The sequence below is a fragment of the Macaca nemestrina genome, chromosome 8 (genome assembly GCF_043159975.1).
Source record: "Macaca nemestrina isolate mMacNem1 chromosome 8, mMacNem.hap1, whole genome shotgun sequence".
Taxonomy (NCBI): domain Eukaryota; kingdom Metazoa; phylum Chordata; class Mammalia; order Primates; family Cercopithecidae; genus Macaca; species Macaca nemestrina.
In genome coordinates, this window is record NC_092132.1 from 115,002,393 (window position 1) to 115,027,909 (window position 25,517).

Below are 25,517 nucleotides of genomic sequence, written 5' to 3' on the forward strand. Positions count from 1 at the left end.
CATAAACAAAACTGAGAGTTAACATTTCAAAAGGATAAATAAAATTAATAAACCTTTGCCTACACTAAGAGAAAAAGAAAGAAATCTCAAATGAATAAAATCATAAATAAAAGGGTACGTTACAACTGATACCACAGAAATAAAAAAGATCATAAGGGACTACTATGAATAATTATACGTCAACAAATTGGATTACCTAGAAAAAAATGGATAAATTCCTAGACACATACACCTACTCAAGACTAAATCAAAAAGAAATAGAAAATCTGAGCAGACTAATAAGGAGTACAGAGATTGACAGTAGCAAAAAGTTTCTCATTAAAGCATAGCCCTGGACCTGATGGCTTCACTACTGAATTCTACCAAACTTTTAAAGAAAAATTAATACCACTGCTTCTCAAACTCTTCCAAAAAAATCAAAGATAAGAGAATACTTCCAAACTCTTTCAATGAGGCCAGCATTACTCTGATACAAAAGCCAGACAAGTATATTATAACAAATAAAACTTATAGGCCAATATTTTTTATGAACATGGATGCAAAATTTTTCAACATTAGGGGATGTCAAAAAATCATAGAAAATGGAATTAAATATTAATAATAAAAATTTAAAAATAAACTTCATTTCTCAACTAAAGCCCCTTCAAGTTCAAGACATTTTTGTTAAGTGATGATACCAATCATTTAGTCTATCCCTAAAGAACTGAATCCTGGGAATTTAACGACGGTAATGTACTATTTTTAGCATTACTAATTGAACAAAAATTATTACATTCTGAAGAGTTTTTAAAATTAGGAAAAAAAGAAATCAGAAAAATCCAAGTCAAAACTGTAAGGTGGATGTGCAATTATTTCTCTTCTCACAGAATTGCCCTTATTTGATTAGAAGAATGAGCAGAAGCATTGTCACAGTGAAGAAGAACTCTCTAGTGAAGCTTTCCTGGGCATTTTTCTGCTTAGTCTTTGGCTAAGTTTCTCAAAACACACTTATAATAAGCAAATGTTATTATCTGGCCTTCCAGAAAGTCAGCAAACAAAATGCCTTGAAGATCCCCCCAAAACATTGTTGTTGTAACATCTGCTGTTGATGGGAACATTTCCACCTCTTGGTAGCCATTGCTTTTATTGTGCTTTAGCTTTGGTATTGCACTGGTAAATCCATGTTTTATCTTCTGTTAAAATACTTGGAATAAATATTTTAGGATCTTGATCTTACTTGTTTAAAATTTCCATTGAATGCTCTGCTCTTGTCTGCAGCTGATCTGGGAATAATTGTTTTGGCACCCACTGAGTGGAAAGTTTGCTGAACTTTAATTTTTCAGCCAGAATTGTGTAAGCCGAACCAATTGAGATGGCTATTATTTCTGCTGTTAATTATCAGTCATCATCAATAAGAACATAAACAAGATGCATTTTTTTTTCCAAATTGAGGTGCATAGTCTGCTGCTACATGCTTTATCTTCAACATCATCTTGTTCTTTCTTAAAATGAGTTATCCACTTGTAAATTGATTATTTCTTTTGGGAATCGCACCCCAAAATTTTTCATAAGTATCAATTATTCATCATTCTTCCATCCAACCCTTACTGTAAGTTGATGTTTGTTTTTGCTTCAATTATAGCAGACTTCATGCTACTTTGATAGCGGCTTTAAAAAAAATAATGTCTTCTCCTTCTTAGTGCCTCAAATTTGCTCCTGTTGAAATATGTTATAACAAGTTAGTATGAGTTTAATTTGATGCAAAAAAATTTGAAATTCATGCAGAGTTATTTCATAATACACATTTTCCATAAACTTCTTGAAGTTCCCTCATACTAGCAAACTGAATTCAAAAACATCCTAAAAGAATCTTAATCAAATGAGATTTATCTGAGTGGTGCAAGATGGTTTAACATACGTAAATCAATAAATGTGATACATCACATCAACAAAATGATAGACAAAAAAACCACATGATCATATCATCAGATGCAGAAAAAGCATGTGAAAGAATTCAACATCCTTTTATTATTAAAAACTTTCACCAAATTAGGTATACAAGGAATACACCTCAACATAGTAAGACCATGTATGAGAAGATCACAGCTAACATTATACTCGATGGTGAAAACTGAAAGCCTTTACCTAAGATCTGGAAAAAGTGGACAAGAATGGCCACTTGCATCACTTCTATACAATATAGCATTTGAAGTCCACACCAGGGCAATTAGGCAAGAGAAATAAATAAAAGGTAAGGCATCCAAATAGGAAAAATGAAATAAAATTGTCAGTTTGCTGATGGCTTGATCTTTTACCTAGAAAACCCTAAATAATACACCAGAATACTGTTAGAACTAATAAATGAATACAGTCAAGTTACAGGGTACAAAATCAACATTCAAAAATGAGTAGCATTTCTATATACTAACAACTTTTCAGAAATAAAATAAAGAGAACAATTCCATTTACAATAGTCACAAAAAATAAAATATTTAGAAATAAATTTAACCAAGGAGATGAAAATCCTGTAAACTAAAAACTATAAAATGTTGATGTAAGAAATTGAAGAAGTCACAAATAAATGAAAAGAATCCTGTATTTATGAACTGGAAGAATTAATATTGTTAGAATGTCCATACTACCAAAATCAATCTACAAATTCAATGCAATCTCCATACAAATTCTAGTGTCATTTTTCACAGAAACAAAAGAACAATCTGAAAATTCACATGGAATTAGAAAAAAAAAGTCAAATAGCCAAGGTAGGAATGAGCAAAATGAACAAAGATGGAAGCATTACACTATTTGACTTCAAATGATATTACAAAGTTATAGTAATTAAAATAGCATAGTACTGACAAGAAAAATAGACACATCAATTTTTATAGAGAGAATAGCCCAGAACTGAACCCATATATGTATGGTCCATTGGTTTTCAACAAAACTGTCAACAATACACAATGGGGAAAAATAATCCCTTCAGTAAATAGTACTGGGAAAACTGGATATCCACATGCAGAATAATATTAAATGACACTTATACCATATACAAAAATCAACTCAAAATATATTAAAGAGTTAAAGATGGGAAACTATAAAACTAATAAAAGAAAGCATAGGGAAAAATTCCAAAACATTGGTCTGGGCAATGATTTTTGAATTTGACCCCAAATGTACAGGCAACAAGAGCAAAAATAAATTAATGAGGTTACATCAAACTAAAAAGCTTCTTCACAGCAAGGAGAACATATAACAGTGTGAAGAGATAATCTAAGGATTTGGAGAAAATATTTGTAAGCCATGCATCTGAAAAATAGTTAATATTCAAAATACAGAAGGAATTCAAAGAACTTACTTACAAGAAAACAAACAAAAACTGGTTTTAAAATGGGCAAGGGATCTGAAGAGACATTCTCAAAAGAAGATATACAAATAGACAACAAGTATAGTTTAAAATGCTCAACATCATCAATAATTAGGAAAATGCAAATTAAAACCACAATGAGATATCATCTCACACCTGTCAGAGTGGTTATTACCAAAAAGACAAAAAATAACAACTATTGGCAAAGATGTGGAGAAAAGGGAACACTTGTCTGCTGAAAATGTAAACGTGTACAGCCTTATGGAAAACTGCATGGAGTTTACCTCAATATAGTAAAAATCAAATTACCATATGATCTAGCAATCTCACTTCTGGGTATTTACCCAAAAGATTTGAAATCAGCTTGTTGATGAGATGTCTGCACTGCCGTGTTCACTGTAGTGCTGTTCACAATAGCCAAGTAATGGAGTCAACCTAAATGTTTATGAACAAATAAATAAATAAATAAAATGTGCTACAATTGATGCTATTCAGCCCTAAAAAAGAAGAATTCTGTCATTTGTGACAATATGGGTGGAATTGGAGAGCATTATGCTAAGGGAAATAATGAAGGCACAGAAAGACAAACATTGCATCTTCTCACTTATATGTGGAATCTAAAACAATCAAACTCACAGAAGCAGGGAGTAGAATGGTGGTTACAGAGGCTAGGGGTGGGGAAATGGGGATATGATGTCAAAGGATACAAAATCTCAGTTACACAAAAGGAATAAGGATTTTTTTGAGATCTATTGCACAGTATGGGAAATGTAACAATAGTGTGTTGTACATTTAAAAAATTGCTAAGAGAATAAAGTTCAAACATTCTAACTACAAAAAAATGATAAATATTTAAGGTGATGGACTTTTTTTTTTTTTGAGATGGAGTCTTGCTCTGTTGCCCAGGCTGCAGTGCAGTGGCACGATCTCAGCTCACTGCAAGCTCCGCCTCCTGGGTTCATGCCATTCTCCAGCCTCAACCTGGTGAGGGACAGGTTAATTGGATTTATTTATTGCACATTGTATTCATGAGTCATAACATTACTCTGTATCCCATAAATATACACAATCATAAGTTGTCAATTTACAGTTAAATACATAAATTCATAATCAGTGAACTTGAGACAGATCAACAAAACTTATTCAAACTAAGCAGCAAAGGGAAAAATTAATGAAACAGAGCAAGCCTTCAGAGACACATGAAACAATACTGAATGAACAAGAAGTTGTATAATTTTAGTTCCTTAAGGAGAATGAGGCAAAGGAAAGATTCTTAATGGCTGAGAATTTTCCATAATTGTGGAGAGACATTAAGCAACAGATCAAAGAAGTTAGGTAAACATAAAGAAGGATAAATTCAAAGAAAACCACACACAAGCATATCATGATCAAATTTTCAGAAGCCACAGCAAAGGGAAAACATCTTAAAAGTGCCTGAAGGGGTGTGATGGAAGATACATTACAATCCAACATACAAAAACAAGAATAATTTCTAAGCAGAAATAATGAAACCAAGAAGAAATAAATATAAAGTGCCAAAGAAAAAAAATGCCAATTTAGAATTCTATGCACAATGGGCAGTGACAGGTGGGGGCACTATAGTTGAGTGCTCACCTCTAGGAGGAAACATTTGAGTGTGATGTGAATTATGAGAAGAAGACAGGCATGACAGGAACTAGTGAAGAACATTCCACAGTGAAGAAACAGCAAGTGGAGAAGGCCTCAGATGGGCATAAAACAGGCTTGTTAAGGAGGCTAGTGTGGCCAGGTTTTATGGAATGAAAAGAAGAGTAGGATACAGGCAGGAGACAGGCAGGAGACAGACAGGCTGGGCCTTAGAGGCCATGGAAAAGCACAATAGGGAGCAAGAAAGCAAAATAAAAATGGTGTGAAATACTATCAATGAAAGGAATGTTGTCATTTGAGTGTCAGGTAGAGGATTTTCCTGAAAACATGTAGATGTGGCCTTCCTGTCCTACAGTTTCCCCTTCTAGAGGCACTTCTCTTAATCCATAGGCCACAGGCAATAATTGGAAAAACATGGGTTTGAGTAAGTTGTTGTTCTTTCTATAAATCTCTTATCTATGTTTAAAATAGAAGTGGTGCAAGATTGGACTACAAATCATAATAACTGTATCTTACCAAGACGAAAGTAAAAAAAATTTTTAACAGAATAAAAGTGTACAGAATTTGCCACCCATCCAAAATACACAGCACAGAATACCAAAGAAAGTTATTCAGGGTGAGGAAAGTGATTCCAGATGGAAGCACAAGCTACAAGAAGAAATCAAGGGGGGCGGGGTGTGCCCAAGATGGCCAAATAGGAACAGTTCTAGCCTCCAGCTCCCAGCGTAAGTGACACAGAAGATGGGTGATTTCTGCATTTTCAGCTGAGGTACTGGGTTCATCTCACTGGGGAGTGCCAGACAATCAGTGCTGGTCAGCTGGTACAGCCGGACCAGCAAGAGCTGAAAGAGGGCGAGGCATCGCCTCACCTGGGAAGTGCAAGGGGGAAGGGAATCCCTTTTCTTAGCCAAGGGAAACAGAGACACACAACACCTGGAAAATCAGGTAACTCTCACCCTAAATACTACAGTTTACCAAGGGTCTTAGCAAAGGGCACACCAGGAGATTATATCCCACACCTGGCCCAGAGGGTCCCAGGCACACAGAGCCTACCTCATTGCTAGCACAGCAGTCTGAGATCTAACTGCAAGGCGGCAGCGAGGCTGGAGGAGGGGCACCCACCATTGCTGAGGCTTAAGTAGGAAAACAAAGCCACCTGGAAACTCAAATTGGGTGGAGCCCACCACAGCGCAAGGAGGCCGGCCTGCCTCTGCAGACTCCTCCTCTGGGGACGGGGCATAGTTAAACAAAAAGCAGCAGAAACCTCAGCAGAGGTGAATGCCCCTGTCTGATAGCTTTGAAGAGAGCAGTGGATCTCCCAGCACGGAGATTGAGGTCTGAGAATGGACAGACTGTCTGCTCAACTGGGTCCCTGACCCCTGAGTAGCCTAACTGGGAGACATCCCCCACTAGGTGCAGACCAACATGTCACACCTCACATGGCGGGGTACGCCCCTGAGACAAAGCTTCCAGAGCAAGAATCAGACAGCAACACCCACTGTGCAGCAATATTCTATCTTCTGCAGCCTCTGCTGCTGTTACCAAGGAAAACAGGGTCTGCAGTGGACCTCAAGCAAACTCCAACAGACCTACAGCTGAGGGTCCTGACTGTTAGAAGGAAAACTAACAAACAGAAAGGACACCCACACCAAAACCCCATCAGTACATCACCATCATCAAAGACCAAAGACACATAAAACCACAAAGATGGGGAAAAAGCAGTGCAGAAGAGCTGGAAATTCAAAAAATCAGAGTGCATCTCCCCCTACAAAGGAACACAGCTCATCACCAGCAATGGAACAAAGCAGGACGGAGAATGACTTTGACGAATTGAGAGAAGAAGCCTTCAGTTGATCAAACTTCTCAGAGCTAAAGGAGGAGCTACATAACTAGCACAAAGAAACTAAAAACCTTGTAAAAAGAATGGATGAATGGATAACTACAATATTCAATGCAGAGAAGACCTTAAAAGAACTGATAGAGGTGAAAACCACAACACAAGAACTACAGGACAAATGCACAAGCTTCAGTAACCAACTCGATCAACTGGAAAAAAGAGTATCAATGATTGAAGATCAAATGAATGAAATGAAGCGAGAAGAGAACTTTGGAGAAAAAAGAGTAAAAAGAAAAGAACAAAGCCCCCAAGAAGTATGGGATTATGTGAAAAGACCAAATCTACGTCTGATTGGTGTGCCTGAAAGTAACGGGGAAAATGGAACCAAGTTGGAAAACAATCTCCAGGATATCATCCAGGAGAACTTCCCCAACCTAGTAAGGCAGGCCAACATTCAAATTCAGAAAATACAGACAATGCCACAAAGATACAGCTCGAGAAGAGGAACTCCAAGACACATAATTGTCAGATTCACCAAAGTTGAAATGAAGGAAAAAATGTTAAGGGCAGCCAGAGACAAAGGTCGGGTTACACACAAAGGGAAGCCCATCAGACTAACAGCAGATGTCTCAGCAGAAACTCTCCACCCAGAAGACAGTGGGGGAAAATATTCAACATTCTTTAAGAAAAGAATTTTCAACCCAGACTTTCATATCCAGCCAAACTAAGTTTCATAAGTGAAGGAGAAATAAAATCCTTTACAGACAAGCAAATGCTTAGAGATTTTGTCACCACCAGGCCTGCCCTACAAGAGATTCTGAAGGAAGCACTAAACATGGGAAGGAACAACAGGTACCAGTCATTGCAAAAACATGTCAAAATGTAAAGTCCATCGATGCTAGAAAGAAACTGCATCAACTAGCGAGCAAAATAACCAGCTAATATCATAATGACAGGATCAAGTTCACACATAACAATATTAACCTTAAATGTAAATGGACTAAATGCTCCAATTAAAAGACACAGACTGGCAAATTGGATAAAGAGTCAAGACCCATCAGTTTGCTGTATTCAGGAGCCCCATCTCACATGCAGAGACACACATAGGCTCAAAATAAAGGGATGGAGGAAGATCTACCAAGCAAATGGAAAACAAAAAAAAGTGGGGGTTGCAATCCCAGTCTCTGATAAAACAGACTTTAAACCATCAAAGATCAAAAGAGACAAAGAAGGCCATTACATAATGGTAAAGGGATCAATTCATCAGGAAGAGCTAACTATCCTAAATATATATGCACCCAATACAGGAGCACCCAGATTCATAAAGCAAGTCCTTAGAGACTTACAAAGAGACTTAGACTCCCATACAATAATAATGGGAGACTTTAACACCCCACTGTCAACATTAGACATATCTACGAGACAGAAAGTTAACAAGGATATCCAGGAATTGAACTCATCTCTGCAGCAAGCAGACCTAATAGACATCTACAGAACTCATCACCCCAAATCAACAGAATATACATTCTTCTCAGCACCACATCGCACTTATTCCAAAATTGACCACATCATTGGAAGTAAAGCACTCCTCAGCAAATGTACAAGAACAGAAATTATAGCAAACTGTCTCTCAGACCACAGTGCAATCAAACTAGAACTCAGGACTAAGAAATTCAATCAAAACTTCTCAACTACATGGAAACTGAACAACCTGCTCCTGAATGACTACTGGGTACACAACGAAATGAAGGCAGAAATAAAGATGTTCTTTGAAACCAATGAGAACAAAGATACAACATACCAGAATCTCTGGGACACATTTAAAGCAGTGTGTAGAGGGAAATTTATAGCACTAAATGCCCACAAGAGAAAGCAGGAAAGATCTAAAATTGATATTCTAACATCACAATTAAAAAAACTAGAGAAGCAAGAGCAAACACATTCAAAGGCTAGCAGAAGGCAAGAAATAATGAAGATCAGAGCAGAACTGAAGGAGATAGAGACACAAAAAACCCTCCAAAAAATCAATGAATCCAGGAGCTGGTTTTTTGAAAATATCAACAAAATTGATAGACTGCTAGCAAGACTAATAAAGAAGAAAAGAGAGAAGAATCAAATAGACACAATAAAAAATGATAAAGGGGATATCACCACCGACCCCACAGAAATACAAACTACCATCAGAGAATACTATAAACACCTCTACGCAAATAAACTAGAAAACCTAGAAGAAATGGATAATTTCCTGGACACTTACACTCTCCCAAGACTAAACCAGGAAGAAGTTGAATCCCCGAATAGACCAATAGCAGGCTCTGAAATTCAGGCAATAATTCATAGCCTACCAACCAAAAAATGTCCAGGACCAGATGGATTCACAGCCAAATTCTACCAGAGGTATAAGGAGGAGTTGGTACCATTCCTTCTGAAACTATTCCAATCAATAGAAAAAGAGGGAATCCTCCCTAACTCATTTTACGAGGCCAACATCATCCTCATACCAAAGCCTGACAGAGATACAACAAAAAAAGAGAATTTTAGACCAATATACCTGATGAACATCGATGTAAAAATCCTCATTAAAATATTGGCAAACCGAATCCAGCAGCACATCAAAAAGTTTATCCACCATGATCAAGTGGGCTTGATCCCTGGGAGGCAAGGCTAGTTCAATATATACAAATCAATAAACGTCATCCAGCATATAAACAGAACCAAAGACAAAAAACACATGATTATCTCGATAGATGCAGAAAAGAATTTTGACAAAATTCAACAGCCATTCATGCTAAAAACTCTCAATAAATTTGGTATTGATGGAATGTATCTCAAAATAATAAGAGTTATTTATGACAAACCCACAGCCAATATCATACTGAATGGACAAAAACTGGAAGCATGCCCCTTAAAAACTGGCACAAGACTGGTATGCCCTCTCTCACCACTCCTATTCAACATAGTGTTGGAAGTTCTGGCTAGGGCAATTAGGCAAGAGAAAGAAATCAAGGGTATTCAGTTAGGAAAGGAAGAAGTCAAATTGTCCGTGTTTGCAGATGACATGACTGTATATTTTAAAAATCTCATTGTCTCAGCCCAAAATCTCCTTAAGCTGATAAGCAACTTCAGCAAAGTCTCAGGATACAAAATCAATGTGCAAAAATCACAAGTATTCTTATACTCCAGTAACAGACAAACAGAGAGCCAAATCATGAATGAACTCCCATTCACAATTGCTTCAAAGAGAATAAAATACCTAGGAATCCAATTTACAAGGGATGTAAAGGACCTCTTCAAGAACTACAAACCACTGCTCAGTGAAATGAAAGAGGACACAAACCAATGGAAGAACATACCATGCTCATGGATAGGAAGAAACAATATTGTGAAAATGGCCATACTGCCCAAGGTAATTTATAGATTCAATGCCATCCACATCAAGCTACCAATGACTTTCTTCACAGAATTGGAAAAAACTGCTTTAAAGTTCATACGGAACCAAAAAACCCCTTCATTGCCAAGACAATCCTAAGTCAAAAGAACAAAGCTGGAGGCATCATGCTACCTGACATCAAACTATACTACAAGGCTACAGTAATCAAAACAGCATGGTACTGGTACCAAAACAGAGATATAGACCAATGGAACAGAACAGAACCCTCAGAAATAATACCACACATTGACAGCCATCTGATCTTTGACAAACCTGACAAAAACAAGGAATGGGGAGAGGATTCCCTATTTAATAAATATTGCTGGGAAAATTGGCTAGCCATAAGTAGAAAGCTGAAACTCGATCCTTTCCTTACTCCTTATATGAAAATTAATTCAAGATGGATTAGAGACTTAAATGTTAGACCTAAAACCATAAAAACCCTAGAAGAAAACCTAGGGAATACCGTTCAGGACATAGGCATGGGCAAGGACTTCATGTCTAAAACACCAAAAGCAATGGCAACAAAAGCCAAAATTGACAAATGGGATCTAATTAAACTAAAGAGCTTCTGCACAGCAAAAGAAACTACCATCAGAGTGAACAGGCAACCTACAGAATGGGAGAAAATTTTTGCAATCTACTCATTTGACAAAGGGCTAATATGCAGAACCTATAAGGAACTCAATCAAATTTACAAGAAAAAAACAAACAACCCCATCAAAAAGTGGGCAAAGGATATGAACAGACACTTTTCAAAAGAAGACATTCATACAGCCAAGAGACACATGAAAAAATGCTCATCAGCACTCACCATCAGATAAATCCAAATCAAAACCACAATGAGATACCATCTCACACCAGTTAAATGGCAATCATTAAAAAATCAGAAAACAACAGGTGCTGGAGAGGATGTGGAGAAATAGGAACACTTTTACACTGCTGGTGAGACTGTAAACTAGTTCAGCCATTGTGGAAAAACAGTGTGGCGATTCCTCAAGGATCTAGAACTAGAAATACCATTTGACCCAGCCATCCCACTAATGGGGATATACCCAAAGGATTATAAGTCATGCTGCTATAAAGACACATGCCCACATATGTTTATTGTGGCACTATTCACAATAGCAAAGACTTGGAATCAACCCAGATGTACATCAGTGACAGACTGGATTAAGAAAATGTGGCACATATACACCATGGAATACTATGCAGCCATAAAAAAGATGAGTTCGTCTCCTTTGTAGGGACATGGATGCAGCTGGAAACCATCATTCTCAGCAAACTATCGCAAGAACAGAAAACCAAATACCACGTGTTCTCACTCATAGTTGGGAATTGAACAATGAGATCACTTGGACACAGCAAGGGGAGCATCACACACTGCGTCCTATTGTGGGGAGGGGGTCAGAGGGAGGGATAGCAATAGGAGATATACCTAATGTAAATGACGAGTTAATGGGTGCAGCACACCAACATGGCACATGTATACATATGTAACAAACCTGCACATTGTGCACATGTACCCTAGAACTTAAAGTATAATAAAAAAAAAAAAAAGTAGAAGAAATCAAGAGCACCAGCAAGAATAAACATGGGGTAAATGTAAAAGACTATGTAAACTTTTTCAAAGCACTACTGACTGTTTCAAGTAAAAATAATAGCAATATGTCAGAATTTACAACACACATAGATTTAAATGTAATAATACAAAGGGTAGAAGGAAGTAATAGGAATCATACTGATATAAAATTCTTTTGTTTTGAGTTAAGTAGGATAATATTAATTCAAGATAGACTTTGATACATTAAGAATCCATACTGTAATCTCTGGAGGAAACACCAAATATTATTAATAATGAGCTACAAAGCCCATAGAACAGAAAAAAATCAGATTAGCGCTCAATTAACCTGAAATAAGTACAGAAGGAAAAAGTAAAATAATAAAAAAGATGAGAGAAATAGAAAAATAGAAACTGGTAGATTTAAAATTAATAATATCAGAAATTAATTTAAATATAAATGCTAGGAGTGATGTCAGCAAGATGGTTGGTGAAGTAAGAAGTCTTGAGCTCCACTACCCACTAGCCCCACAACAAAATTTAACCAGCAACATCCACAGATTGGAAAACCCCAACACCTGAAAACAAGCTGGAGACACCGGCATGATATGTAAAACTGAACAAAGTCTGAATTAGAAGGGTAAGAGGAACAGTCACACTCCATGCTCCCACTTCACCCCCTAAATTGGCATGGCACCAGACAGAGAAGATTTCCCTAAGCTCACAGTTTCTACAGGAGAAAAAAGAGAATAGGAGGCAGACATCCAGCTTCTCTAGCATACCAAGACACTTCTCAAAACACCCACTTGGGACTCACTTCAGAGAGAACACTAGAGGAAATGACATGACTTGAATGCCTGGGGGTCGGTTAGAAAGAAAGCAACTAGCACATGGATCCTGGTGGTACCTCTGCATCTTTGCCAACTGCGGTGCTCCATCAGATATCAGCCAGTCCCATAGCACATGTGCAAAAGTGCGTTAGTCACCTTTAGAGGCATGGAAGGAAGCACAGTCTAGCTTCAGCTCCTAGACTGGTTGTTTCCCTGCCCAGCCTCAGCACCCATCCCAGACACCCCACAAAGGCAGAGAGAGTGCCACTGCCATGGATCTCAGAAACAAAAAGACCACACTCGCTTGGCCAAGGAAGGCAGACAGTAGCTACACACAGCCAAAAAGCCAGAGCAATTATCCCATCCAATCCAACAGACTCATGCTTTTGCAGATCTCAGAGAAATAGAGGTTATACCACTTTAACCTAGGAAGGTAAGCAGTGGCTCCACACAGCCAAACAGCTTGCCCAATAACCCCACCAAGGCAGGAAGACTCCCACCTCCAAGGACCTCAGGCTAGCAAGAGAGCTACACTGGCTTTAACCAGGAAAGTAAGCAGTGGCTTCACACAACCAAAAAACCCACCCAAAGACCCTGCCTCAGCAGGGATATTTCCACCTCCATGGTTCTCAGAGAAGCATAGAGGCTATAACAGCTTGACCCAGGAAGGCAAGCAGGCAAGCAGTGGCTCCGCAAAGTCAAAAAGTTCTCCCAAAGACACCACCCAGGCAGGGAGACTCCCACCTGTATGTATGCATTTGGAGAAATGTAGGAGCTAGTCCTGCTTGAGGTCAAACAGCCACTCAACTCAGCTAAAGGTTCATCCCACAGCTCCAGCCAAAGAAGGAAGCATATCCCCAATCACACATAGTTAGGGACCATAGCCTCAGATCCTTCCTCTCCAGAGTAGGAACACCACCTAACCTCAGAACACACCTGAAGCCCTGTCTAAATTCAGATAGCAAATAGCAAAATTGCCCAGCCAGGGAATAAATCTTGTGACCAGCCTGATCAGAAGCCATTAGAGTACTTGGCCAGCAGCTCTGCCTAATAGCAGAGCCCAGCCAGTGGTCTCACCAGTCACTGGAGCTCAGATAGTAGCCACCTCTGATACTGGAGCAACACCAGCAGCCCAGGCAACTTGAAAACCCACAACAAGTCTTACCTCTCTGGTGTCACAACCGGCTAGCCCTTTCAGAATCACAGACTAGGTAATAAGTGGAGCTCTATGCCTGGCAAAGAACACATGTAAGACCAGAAGACATGAATCTCTCCTCAAAGGTACAGAAAACAATGTAAGGATAAGAGAAGTACAAAAAATCACGGAATCATAACACCTTTAAAAGAAACTAATAAAGCTCCAATGACAAACCCCAAAAATATGAACAGCTATGAAATGAATGCCAATTCATAGTAACACTCATAAAGAAGTTTGGTGAACTACAAGAATATAGAGAGAGAAAAATTAAATGAAATTTGGAAAACAATAACATGGAAAAACCAAGATTGACAAATTAAAAAAAAAAAAAAAGAAAAAGAAATCCTAGAGGTAGAGAATAGGACTGAGTTGAAAAATTTAAAACAAATTTTTAATAGCAGAATTGATCAAGTAGAAGAAAGAATCAGTGAGATGGAAGACAGAGCCTTTGAAATTATCCATTCAAATGATCAAAAAGAATAAAGAAAGTATATGGACATATGGGACCAAGCTTTTGCACAATAGGAGTTTCAGAAAGAGAATAAAGAGAAAAGGGGCCAGAATGCATATACAAAGAAAAATGGCTGAAAACTTCCCTAATCTAGAGAAAATACCAATACCCAGATGCAAGAAGCACAGACATCTCAATCAAATTCAACCCAAAGAGGAATTTATCAAGACATATAATAGTTAAGCTATCAAAAATCAAAGGTGAATAAAAATTCTAGAACATCAAGTGATAAAAAACAGATTAAATACAAAGAAGTTCCAATACGACCATCAGCAGATTTCTCAGCAGAAATGAGCCAGGAGAGAATTGAATGATATATTCAAAGTGCTGAAGAAAAAAACAAAATGTCAATTAATGCTTTATACTGCAAAGCTTTTCTTCAGAAATGAAGGTGAAAAATTTTCCCAAACAAACAAAAAAAAAAGCTGAGGGTATGTATCATCACTAGATAATGCCTTACAAGAAACACCTAGGGAGTTCTTCAAGTCAAAAGAAAAGGACACTAATAGTAACACAAAAACATATGAAAGTATAACACTCACTGGTAAAATAAGTACACAGTCAAGTTCAGAATACTCTAATACTGTAATGATGGACTGTAAATCACTTATACATTTAGTATAAAAGTTAAAAGTCAAAACTATCAAAAAATTATAATAATTTGTTAAGGGACATGCAATATAAAAAGATGTAAACTGTGACATCAGAAATTCAGAATGTAATGTAAGGGGGGCAGAGTTAAAATATACAGTCTTTGTTTTATTTAGATCAAAGTTAAATTGTTTTCAACTTGAAATAACTTATTATATCGCTAAGATTTTTTGTTCAGCCTCCTGGTAACCACAAAGTAAATACACAAAAAAATAAAAAGCATGAAACCAAAATGTCCTCTTAGAGAAAATCATTCAATCACAAAGGAGGACTGTAAGAGAGCAAGGAAGGAAGGAACTATAAAACCATTTGAAAAAATTGACAAAATGGCAGTAGTAGGACCTTATCTTGAATGTAAATGGATTACATTCTCCAATTAAAGACACAGAATGGCTGAATAGATTAAAAAAGAAGATGCAACTATATGCTGCCTGCAAGAGACTCACTTCACTGGTAAGGACACAAACAACTGAAAGTGAAGGGATGGAGAAAGATATTCCATGCAAATGGAAACCAAAAGAGAGAAGGAGTAGCTATACTTAGATAAAATAGAACTGGAATTTAAAACCATAAAAAAGGACACACAGAAGGTCATTACATAATAAAGGGGTCAATTCAGCAAAAGGATATACAATCACAAATATATAAGCACATACAATTGGAGCACCAAAATATATAAAGCAAATATTAATTAATTTAAGGGGAGAAATTGACTGCAATACCTTAATAGTAAAGGATTTTGAAATCCTACTTATGTCAAAGGACAGATCATCTAAACAGAAAGTCAACAAAGAAACATTGAATTTAAACTATAACTCTAGACCAACATACCAACTCTGGACCCCACAGACATTCACAGACCATTCCCTCCAATAGCTGCAGAATACACATTCTTATCAGCACATAAAACATTCTCCACGTTAGATAATATATTAGGCCACAAAACAAGTCTTAACAAACTAACAACTGAAATCATGTCAAGTAATGTTTTCTGACCATGATGGTGTAAAACTAGGAAACTTTACAAATATATGCAAATTAATCAAAATGCTCCTGAACAACTAATGAGTCAATGAAGAAGAGACACCACTCCTCTGTTTATGGAAACACTATTCAAGATAGCCAAGATATAGAGTAAACCTTAGTGTTTATCAATTGATGCAAGGATAGAGAAAATGTCATATATATACATAATGGAATAGTACTCAGCCATAAAAAAGAAATCTGTCATTTATGGCAAAACATAGAAACCTGGAAACCCATGGATGTGGAACCTGTAGATATGGAGGACAAATTGTATTTCCAAACAGCTAGATGAGAGGATTCTGAATGTTCTTACTGTAAAGAGATTATAAATATATGAGGAGATAAATACACTAAATACACTCATTTTATTTTTTATGCAATATACATACATATTGAAACATCACACTTATGCCATAAATATGTACAATTATGTGTCAATTATAAACAAAAATAAACAGATATGAATGCTTTTAAGCATTCCAATTTTAAAACATTGTCAGACTGGATTTTTTTTTAATACAAGAACCAACTGCATACTCTGTACATCAGATACATCTTAAATATAAGGAAATATGCAATGGAAGTAAAAGAATGAAAAAAGATACTCCGTGAAAAGACCAACTTAAAAAGCTGCCAATAAAAAAAAAGCTGCATGGCAATATTACTATCACAAAATCAGAATTCGAAATTAAGAGTATTACTAGAGACAACAACGTGAATCGCATAATGATAAAGAGCCAATTCATTAGGAAAACATAACAGTCCTAAAGATGCATGCACTAAAATATAACTCCAAAATACATGAAACGCAATTAACATGTCTAAAACAAGTAACATAACAACAATAATAAAACACAACAGTTGGCAATTTCAACACGTCTCTCTCAAGAATTGATAGAACAAGAGGAAAAAACAAGAGTTCAAGAACACTATCAACAAATGACTTAATTAACATCTATATACTCAGCAACTACAAAATACACATGTATATATTTAGTACACACAGAACATTCAACAAAGTATATCATAGGCTTAACCAACTCAAGAAAATAATTTCAAAAATTGAGATTACATAAATATGTTCTCTAGTCACCATTGAGAAATCAATAAGGAAAAAATGAGCTAAAAAACACCAATATTTGGATTTAAACAGGCTTCTACATAACCTATAACTCAAAATAGAAATCAAAATAAAAATTTGAAAATATTTTGACCTGAAATATAATGAAGACACAACATAAAATATGTGGAATGCAGCTAAAAATGTACATAGGACAAACTTATACTTTTAAATGCATTAGAAAAGAAGATTTAAAATCAATGTTCTAAACTTTCACCTGAAGAAGGTAAAAGAAAGCAAATTAATAAAATGTGTAATCAATGAAATAGAAAACAGAGATGTAATAGGGAAAAATAACAAAGTCAAGAGCAGTTCTGGAGAGATTCTTAAATTAATTAAGTAGATAAACTCTTCACAAGACTGATGAGAGGAAAAAAAAACCTTACTATTTTAAGGAATGAAAGAGGGGACATAACTATAGATCCTACAGACATAAAAAAGAATATTATAAACAACATTAGGCCACAAGTCTAATCATTAAATAAAATGGATAAACTTTAAAAAAAAAATACAGTGTCTGAAAAAAACCTATCCCAACAATAAATGGAAAATTTTAATAGTTCTCTATTAAATAAATTGAATCTGTAATTTAAAATCTTGCCTTCGCCAAAAAAACAAAAAACAAAAAAATCTCCAGTCCCAGAGAGCTTCACTGGTGAATTTTGACAAACATTTAACTGAAAATCTAAACAATTTTTTCAGATTATTTCAGAAAATGGAAAATGAGAGAACCTTTCTCTAATCATTTTTTCAAGCCTCATACCAAACTCTAATAAGGGAATCATATTTGCCTTTAAGACCTATGCCTAAGGGTCCTTCAGAAGCTGCCTCTCTGTCTTCTGGGCTTGACCTTGTGGGTCACTTGGCCAAGGGACAAGAGAAAGGTGGGCGGGCGGGGGTAGAGGGAAAGGCCTGGATGGGAAGTTACAATCCCTGAAACAAACAGTCCTCCCTCAGAAGCCCAGACCGGGGTCATGGGGAGGATGAGGAGGGCAGCTATCTGGATATATTGGACCTGTGTGCAGTCAGCCAAATCCCATGAGAAGGACCAGAAGGAGGAACACGGTACACTGCCCAGATTCTGGGGCCCCAGGCAGTACAACAAAGGGGGTGGCATGGGGCGGGGGGCACAGGGGCAGGAGTCGTGGAAGAGCTGCAGAGAAGACAATTGGGAAGAGCTCGTGCAGAGTCAGGTGGGGATGGGGACAGCTGAGATGAGTTTGGAGGACTGTTTTCAATTAAGGGCCCTGCAGCTGCAAAACTGCGGTCGCCGGGGGTAAAGGAAAGGGAAGAAAAAAAAATGAACACACTGGCATGCAAATTGATCCACACTCAATTTATTGTTTCTTTCAGCTGTGACCACGGAAGGAACGACAGAATTTTCATTTCTTAGCGAGACTCTCGATGTTATCCGTTGCCTTCTGAAGGAACCACTAGTTACTGTAGAAGAGAACAAAAAACACCTGCTCAAAGTACTGACAGCAAACTCCCTCCCACTGTACAAGCAGCTGGGGTACTGCCAAGTGGAAAATTCATGTGGCACCAAAAAAAGAATTATTGAAAGGATGTTTACAATTTTGCCTGTGAAATTATTTGACCACGAGCCACTTATTTACTTTGTGCTTTTCTTTGATTTCTGAGGAACCATCATATTTAATCAGAAGTACTTACAAATGAAAAAATTAAAACTATTTCATATAAAATGAAATGTTCATGAATTTAACAAGTTAATGTATTTACATATTTTAGACGTTTAAATTCACATTAATTTTCCTTTTTGCATACCTTGTAGCCAATTATTGTGTGTGTGTGTGTGCATGTGTGTATGTGTGTGTAACAGTATTTTGGCCTTTTGGTCTTTGGAAGTTCATAGACCTGAAGCAGTCTAGCCTATGCTGCCTAATGAATAAAATGGTCCCAATTACAGATTTGTTTTATAAACAAATTGACAGATCTTCCATCTTATTAGGTACAACTCTTTAATTCTAGTCTATCAACAAGAGCAAGTTCTCAATAAACTTAAGAGAACTTTACTAAACTGAAAACAAAAAAAAAAACAAACTAAGTTATTTAAATACTCATTAGTAACAAGATTAGTAACGACTGGTCAGTTGAACATAGGTCATTTAGGCTGGACATGATGGCTCACGCCTGTAATCCAAGCACTTTGGGAGGCTGAGTAGGGGCAGATCACCTGAGGTTAGGAGTTCAAGACCAGCCTGGCCAACATGGCAAAACCCTGTCTCTACTAAAAATACAAAAATTAGGTGGGCATGGTGGCACGAGCCTGTAATCCCAGCTACTCAGGAGGCTGAGGCAGGAGAATCACTTGAACACAGGAGGCAGAGGTTGCAGTGAGCTGAGATCGCACCATTGCACTCCAGCCTGGTCAACAGAGCAAGACTCTGTCAAAAACAAACAAAAAAAAAGAATAAAAGAAAGATAGATTATTTATTGGTGCAGTACTTTAACCAATTCATCTACCCAATCCATACTTAGGAATTGTGTATTCTGAATTTTATTTTAATTTCATACATGTATTCATTTTTAAGAAATAACTTCTAATATACTTACCTACTGCTTTGTGTTTGGGTACTTTCCTGTGATTTGGATCTAAGTAAATAAGGAAACAACATTTTTAGCTTGTTACAATACAACCTGTCAAAGTTATGTTGTATTTATTTGTTATGGCAATTTCTTCCTCTTTCCCTTCAAAGTTGTACTAAAAAAGAAGTATTTGCCAAATTTCTACCTCTTTTCCATTTTCTTTTTTTAGAGATAGAGTTTCACTTTGTCACCCAGGTTAGAGGGCAGGAATATGACAGTGGCTCACCGCAGCCTCAACCTCCTGGGGACTCAAATGTCCTCCTGCCTCAACCTCCCAAATATCTAAGGCTACAAGCATGCACCAACATGCCTAGCCAATTTTTTCTATTTCTTTGTAGAAATGGGATTTCAGTTTGCTGCCCAGGCTGGTCTTGAACTCCTGACCTTCTAATTGGAGGAACTCCAATCCTCCCACCTTGGCTTCCCAAAATGCTGGGATTATAGCATTTTGTCATGTGAGCCACCACATCCAGTCTTTTCCATTTTTATATCCACAGATTCCTTATTTCTAATCCCCCAACTAAAAGAATGGGAGAGAAAAATAATGAACCGAAGACAAATTAATCAAGATTAATTCACAGAGAAGACAATACAATATGATTGAGAGTCTTCAGTGATAATGTATAATTTCACTTCTCCCGTCCTTTCCCTACCTTTGCTCTTTGATATCTTCAAAACTTAGTGTTGATTTTTCCTACAACTCTGACCATGAAACATTCTTATTTAATATAATTAGTTATCTCCCAAACCAATAAAAAGATTTCTATTTATAGATGTATGAGTCTACTGACATATACACCCATTAAATTTCTGGCTTTAAAAAATGTATATATTGTTTCACTGTATTTACCCGAGGAATTGGCTCTACCAACATCTCCCACTGGCTTCCCAATGGCAACAAAAGTACTAAAAATATAAATGTAAAAGGAACAGAAATACAAGAAAATACAGTGAATGCTACAACAGTAAAGGACAGCAATTATGTCTGCTTAGCCTACTAAGTTTAAATGAAAGAATAATCACAGAATACCTTTCTGGGTATGCTAAACACAAAGTTAGAATAACGGGTTAACATTCCAAATTATACTCCCCAAATCCAGTGTATATTATCCTATAGATGATGCCCTTGTCTATCCCTCAATCTAGTTGAATTGATTACTTTTAAAGAGGATGATTATGATATGATTATGGCATATTTTATGAGGAGAGATCATGTAAGGGGACAATTAGAGTAGTAATTAGAGTAGAGTATGTGCACATGTGAACTTCAAGAGTAACCACTCATTCGTTAAGCAAGTATTTGTTGAGCATTAACCCTGCAAGATGCTACCTATAAATAGGTAAGGAAAATAAACATGGACATGACCATCAAGTGATTTCAGAGCCTAAAAGGAGAGCAATGCTTCCAGGTGAGCAGAAGATTGGGAGAATTGCAGTGTTTGAGCACTCTATCACAACTCCCTTGGAGACAGTGACAGAGAATGGAGACCAAACATAACTTAGAGAAAGTAACTGATGTCTGTAAAAGGGTGCTTATGCTAGGAGACATCCAAGAACAACAGAAAGGATAAAGGAGACAGAAATACTGTAGCTTTCCTAATGGATGGGGTGCCTTCATTGGGGAAAATAGAAACTAAATAATGTTGTGGTGTAGAAAATTTAACCTATGTGTATAAAGGATATTTTGGAATAGTAGTGGGTTGAATGTATCTCAAAGAGGTCACTATAAGGAAAAATACTAGGCAATACAAGAAAATGAAAACTCTACAATGGAGAAACCATGACGAACATAGCAGTAAATATTTTATAACTTCAGAAGGATCACAAAGCCACAACTGTGGGGTGTAGGAAACGAAAAGCTTCTCTAAACAAGTTCAGAGAACCCTTGTTAACACATGTGTGGCACATTGAGGGTCTGTGGGAAATGTAGAATTTTAGTGTGTTTGTAATACTGTCTCCTAACTCTTCCTAAGTGGAAATAATCATTCACTCAGTTGTTCACATTGAGTTTTTGTGGGTGTAAATGCAACCTGCAAAAGTACTATTTCCCCTTTGTGTATCCCAGAATAAAGGATGCAAAATGCTCAGCTTATGATTTAGTTTCACAAAGTAATTATAAATTCTCTTATTAAATTCCACTAGCTTATTTCTTATGTACCACAAGAGTAGGTAATCAATAAAAATTTAGTTAATTGAAGAAAAAAGATTAATGGAATTTAATGCTTGTTCTAGAATGGGAAATATTAATAAGTTGGGTTTGGTGTAGACTTTATCAATTGTGGCTGCTCAAAAAATGTTGAGCAATTATTTGTGAATTATCAACTTTTGCATTCTGAATTTTCAACATACTTACTTATAAGTAACACTTTCTATCTTGCTTACCTGCTAGTATATGCTTGGGTACTATCTTCTGATTTGGATCTAAAAATAAATTAAAAACAATATCTATTAAATATTGTCAAAAATAAATTTAAAACACTATCTAAAAGTCAACACTAAGAGCGTGCCTACTTTGAGAATGAAAAGCAGGCCATTTTACAGCACCAAAACTAATTATTTAAATATTTGGAGCATGCAAATAAATAGCATTCTTTTTTACTCAAACACCAAATGCAACATATGGTACAAAATGTAAATTCTCTAGTAGAGAAGAGTATCAAGATAGCAGGTTTTTCAAATGACTTTGAAGTTAATATAAATTTAACTGTAAATGTCTAAACCTGTCCTTCAGCCTCCAAGTTAGTTTTGTATTTGTTAATACACAAATTGCAGCAGTTTGTAAATTAAAACTTACATTTACTTCTGACCAGTTTGGCAGACTGGACTAATAGGAAAACTTATCCTTTCTATTAGATACATAGAGAAAAGCTGAAGAAAACAAAAACATCTACATAACTAAGACTGACAGTCACAAAGTGTTTTCCTTCTATCATTTAAAAAAAATAAAGAAATTAGAAGCTCAGAGGGAAAACAAGAGCTAAAGCTGAATTACTTATACCCTAAAAGATGTGGTTTTCATTAACACTAGCTTGGAAGGAGTTGAGGGCATGGATCTTGACACGTTAGAAAGCTGGAATGGAGCTGTTTTCCAAGCCTGGTAGTCTTTAATGAAAATAATAAAACCTATGACCACTGCACTTCAGAACACAACTAGCAAATTTTCTCAGCCAAGTGAAAAGAAAAGGATTATCTAGAGATGCAGGAATCACAGGCCTGCACCATGCAATGCAGACCTCAACTGCTCAGTTCCACTACCCGTAATGGAAAACATTACGACATTCATGCCCCAGGAGAAGCAAACCTGAAATACTCTCATCCTCCCAATGCATGCCTCTACAACTCAGGGCATGCAGAATTTCCATGAGAACAATCACTGCCCTTGAGGGTGGACTTATCAATCTAAATTGCAAAACAAAAATTCACACATCAATATCAACAGATAATATAAAAATCTTCAAAATAGAAATATTTAGGATCTCCACACAAATCAAGGCAGGAATGAGGCAAAAAAAAATAGCTAATAAGAAAATGGAGGATTTGGAAACTGATATAAGGAAGTGAAACAATGTCAGATAGAGAGGTAGAAAGGCGTAACACATGAAGACCCCAGTTAATGCCGGGTGTGGTGGCTCATGCCTATATTCACAGTACTTTGGGAGGCCGAGGCGAGTGGATCATGAGGTCAGGAGTTCAAGACCAGCCTGGCCAAGATGGTGAAACCCTGTCTCTACTAAAAATATAAAAATTAGCCAGGCGTGGTGGCAGGTGCCTGTAATCCCAGTTACTCGGTAGGCTGAGGCAGGGAATTGCTCGAACCCAGGAGATGGAGGTTGCCGTGAGCTGAGATCACACCACTGCATTCCAGCCTGGGCAATGGAGCAAGACTCTGCCTCAAAAAAAAAAAAAAAAAAAGGAAAGAAACATGGAGGTTAAAATGAGAAGACCCTCCTAAATATAATCATTTCTAACGGAGAAAAGAGAAAGAATGAGAAAGAGTCAATAATTGAAGACATAATGACTGAATTAATTTTTTAGATTTAATGACCTGAGTCCTGATATCTAAATACTATACTGAATCCAGAGCTGGATAAATAATAACAAATTCTATCAGAACATATAATCATAAAATAACAAAACATTCAAGAAAAAAAGGAAATCTTAGAAGCCACCTAGAAAAAAACACATTAATTGAGAGGGGAATAAATAATGATACTGACAACTAAGGTCTCATCAATGACCGTACATGGCACATTACAACAACAGAATATTACAAGACACTTGCAGAAAAGTCCTTCTCAGCTGGGAGAAACCATTTGAACTATATTCAAAATTGAGTGTAGAATAAAAAAAGCATGTTCAGGCATTTAACACAAAATGTTGATAATACAGAATCTCTAAACTGAAACTAAAAGGGTTGTACTTGAGAAAAAAGGAAACTAGGCCCATAATGAAAAATCAGTGGATTCAACAATAAATAGTGAGAGCAAAGCCACTGATAAACATGTTTTAAGATCCTAGCAGGTATTCATTTAATATAAAAATGATAATGATGATAATAATAATAATAATGGAGGGTAGGATTCTGTAGGTAAAAACCTAGAAGAAGCTAAAAGCCAAATGACAATAATATAGGAGAGTAATGTTTAGAGTTTGCTGATAAATTCTCAAAGATTCTTCTGGGTTGCTTAGGAAAAGACTGGAAATATTGAAAGAATTTAGACATTTAAAATAATTACACTAAAGTGGTACTAATGTGACCCATACTGGTGATGGGAACAGATGGCAGAGAAATTCTAGGCAGAGAAGGGTGGGTCTCTGGCGAAAGTGCCACCCTCAAGCTGAAAAGCCTGAAACCACAGCCCAAAGAGAGAACTTCTATCCCTGTTTTCCTTCTCAAATGTCGCCTTTTCCTAAACCACCCACGGCCCCACCCTGCCCGTTCTGGGCCTATAAAGACCCCAGACTCAGCTGGCAGAGAGGAGAGGCAGCTGGATGTCTTCTCGGGGACTACAGCTGGATGTCAGAGAGAAGCGGCTAGACTTCAGAGGGACAGCTTGATGGCATAACTTCAGAGAAGAGTCCAGCCCAAGGTGCTTGGACTTGAGGGGAAGATTTCCTGCCCATTCCCTTTTCAGCTCCCCTTCCTGCTGAGAGCCACTTTCATTATTCAATAAAATTCCTCATATTTATCATCTTTCAATTCATTCATGCAACAAGAGTTTGGGAGCCACAAGTGTGGATTCAAAAGGCTGTCACACTGTCCCTTTGCCCTCACTGGCAGAGAGCAGCCGCCTCACTAGAAAAGGCAGAGGGCCTACTGAGCTGTTAAGGCTTAAGCCATCTAAGCTAAAAGAGCACTGTAACATGCCCCTGGGGTTTGGGGAGTCACAGGCACTCCGCATGGATGCTGCTGCAGGGCGTGCACAGAGTTCGCTCCTGCCAGCGCCCAAAAGTGCTGGCTCTGGCTCCTGCACCTGCTCACCTGCATGCTCCTTCCCGAGTGGTAGAACGCAGTGGGTTCCAGTGAGTGGAGTTTGATCCCGCCCAGCCAGGGTTGAAATGGACGGCTGGTTCCAGCACTCCTGCACTCCAGCAGTTCCCACCTCATTCACCCACGCGCTCCCTCCGATAAGGAGTCAGGCGGCTGAGTAAAGGAGGCACCCCTGTCATGATTCCCCTGAAGGGGTCAAGGAAATACCCTGCTTCACTGGAATTCATTCCACCTCTCTGCTTTCGTTGGCCTCAACAACCTTTCCACTGACGTCCCACCAGTTAAA

General features: G+C 37.3%; 1 protein-coding gene across 2 annotated transcripts in view; it reads right to left on the minus strand.

The window, feature by feature from the left end:
* Positions 1-18,448: 18,448 nt before the first annotated feature.
* Positions 18,449-25,517, minus strand: part of LOC105476556 (disintegrin and metalloproteinase domain-containing protein 32) — a 153,773-nt gene continuing 146,704 nt past the window's right edge. For both annotated transcript variants that reach the window (XM_011732590.3, XM_011732589.3), the window contains 3 exons: positions 22,123-22,161; positions 19,708-19,746; positions 18,449-18,573 (listed from right to left, as the gene is read on the minus strand). In XM_011732590.3, coding sequence (XP_011730892.2) covers positions 18,567-18,573; positions 19,708-19,746; positions 22,123-22,161 — 85 coding nt within the window. In that variant the 3' untranslated portion in view covers positions 18,449-18,566. The remainder of the gene's footprint in view (positions 18,574-19,707; positions 19,747-22,122; positions 22,162-25,517) is intronic.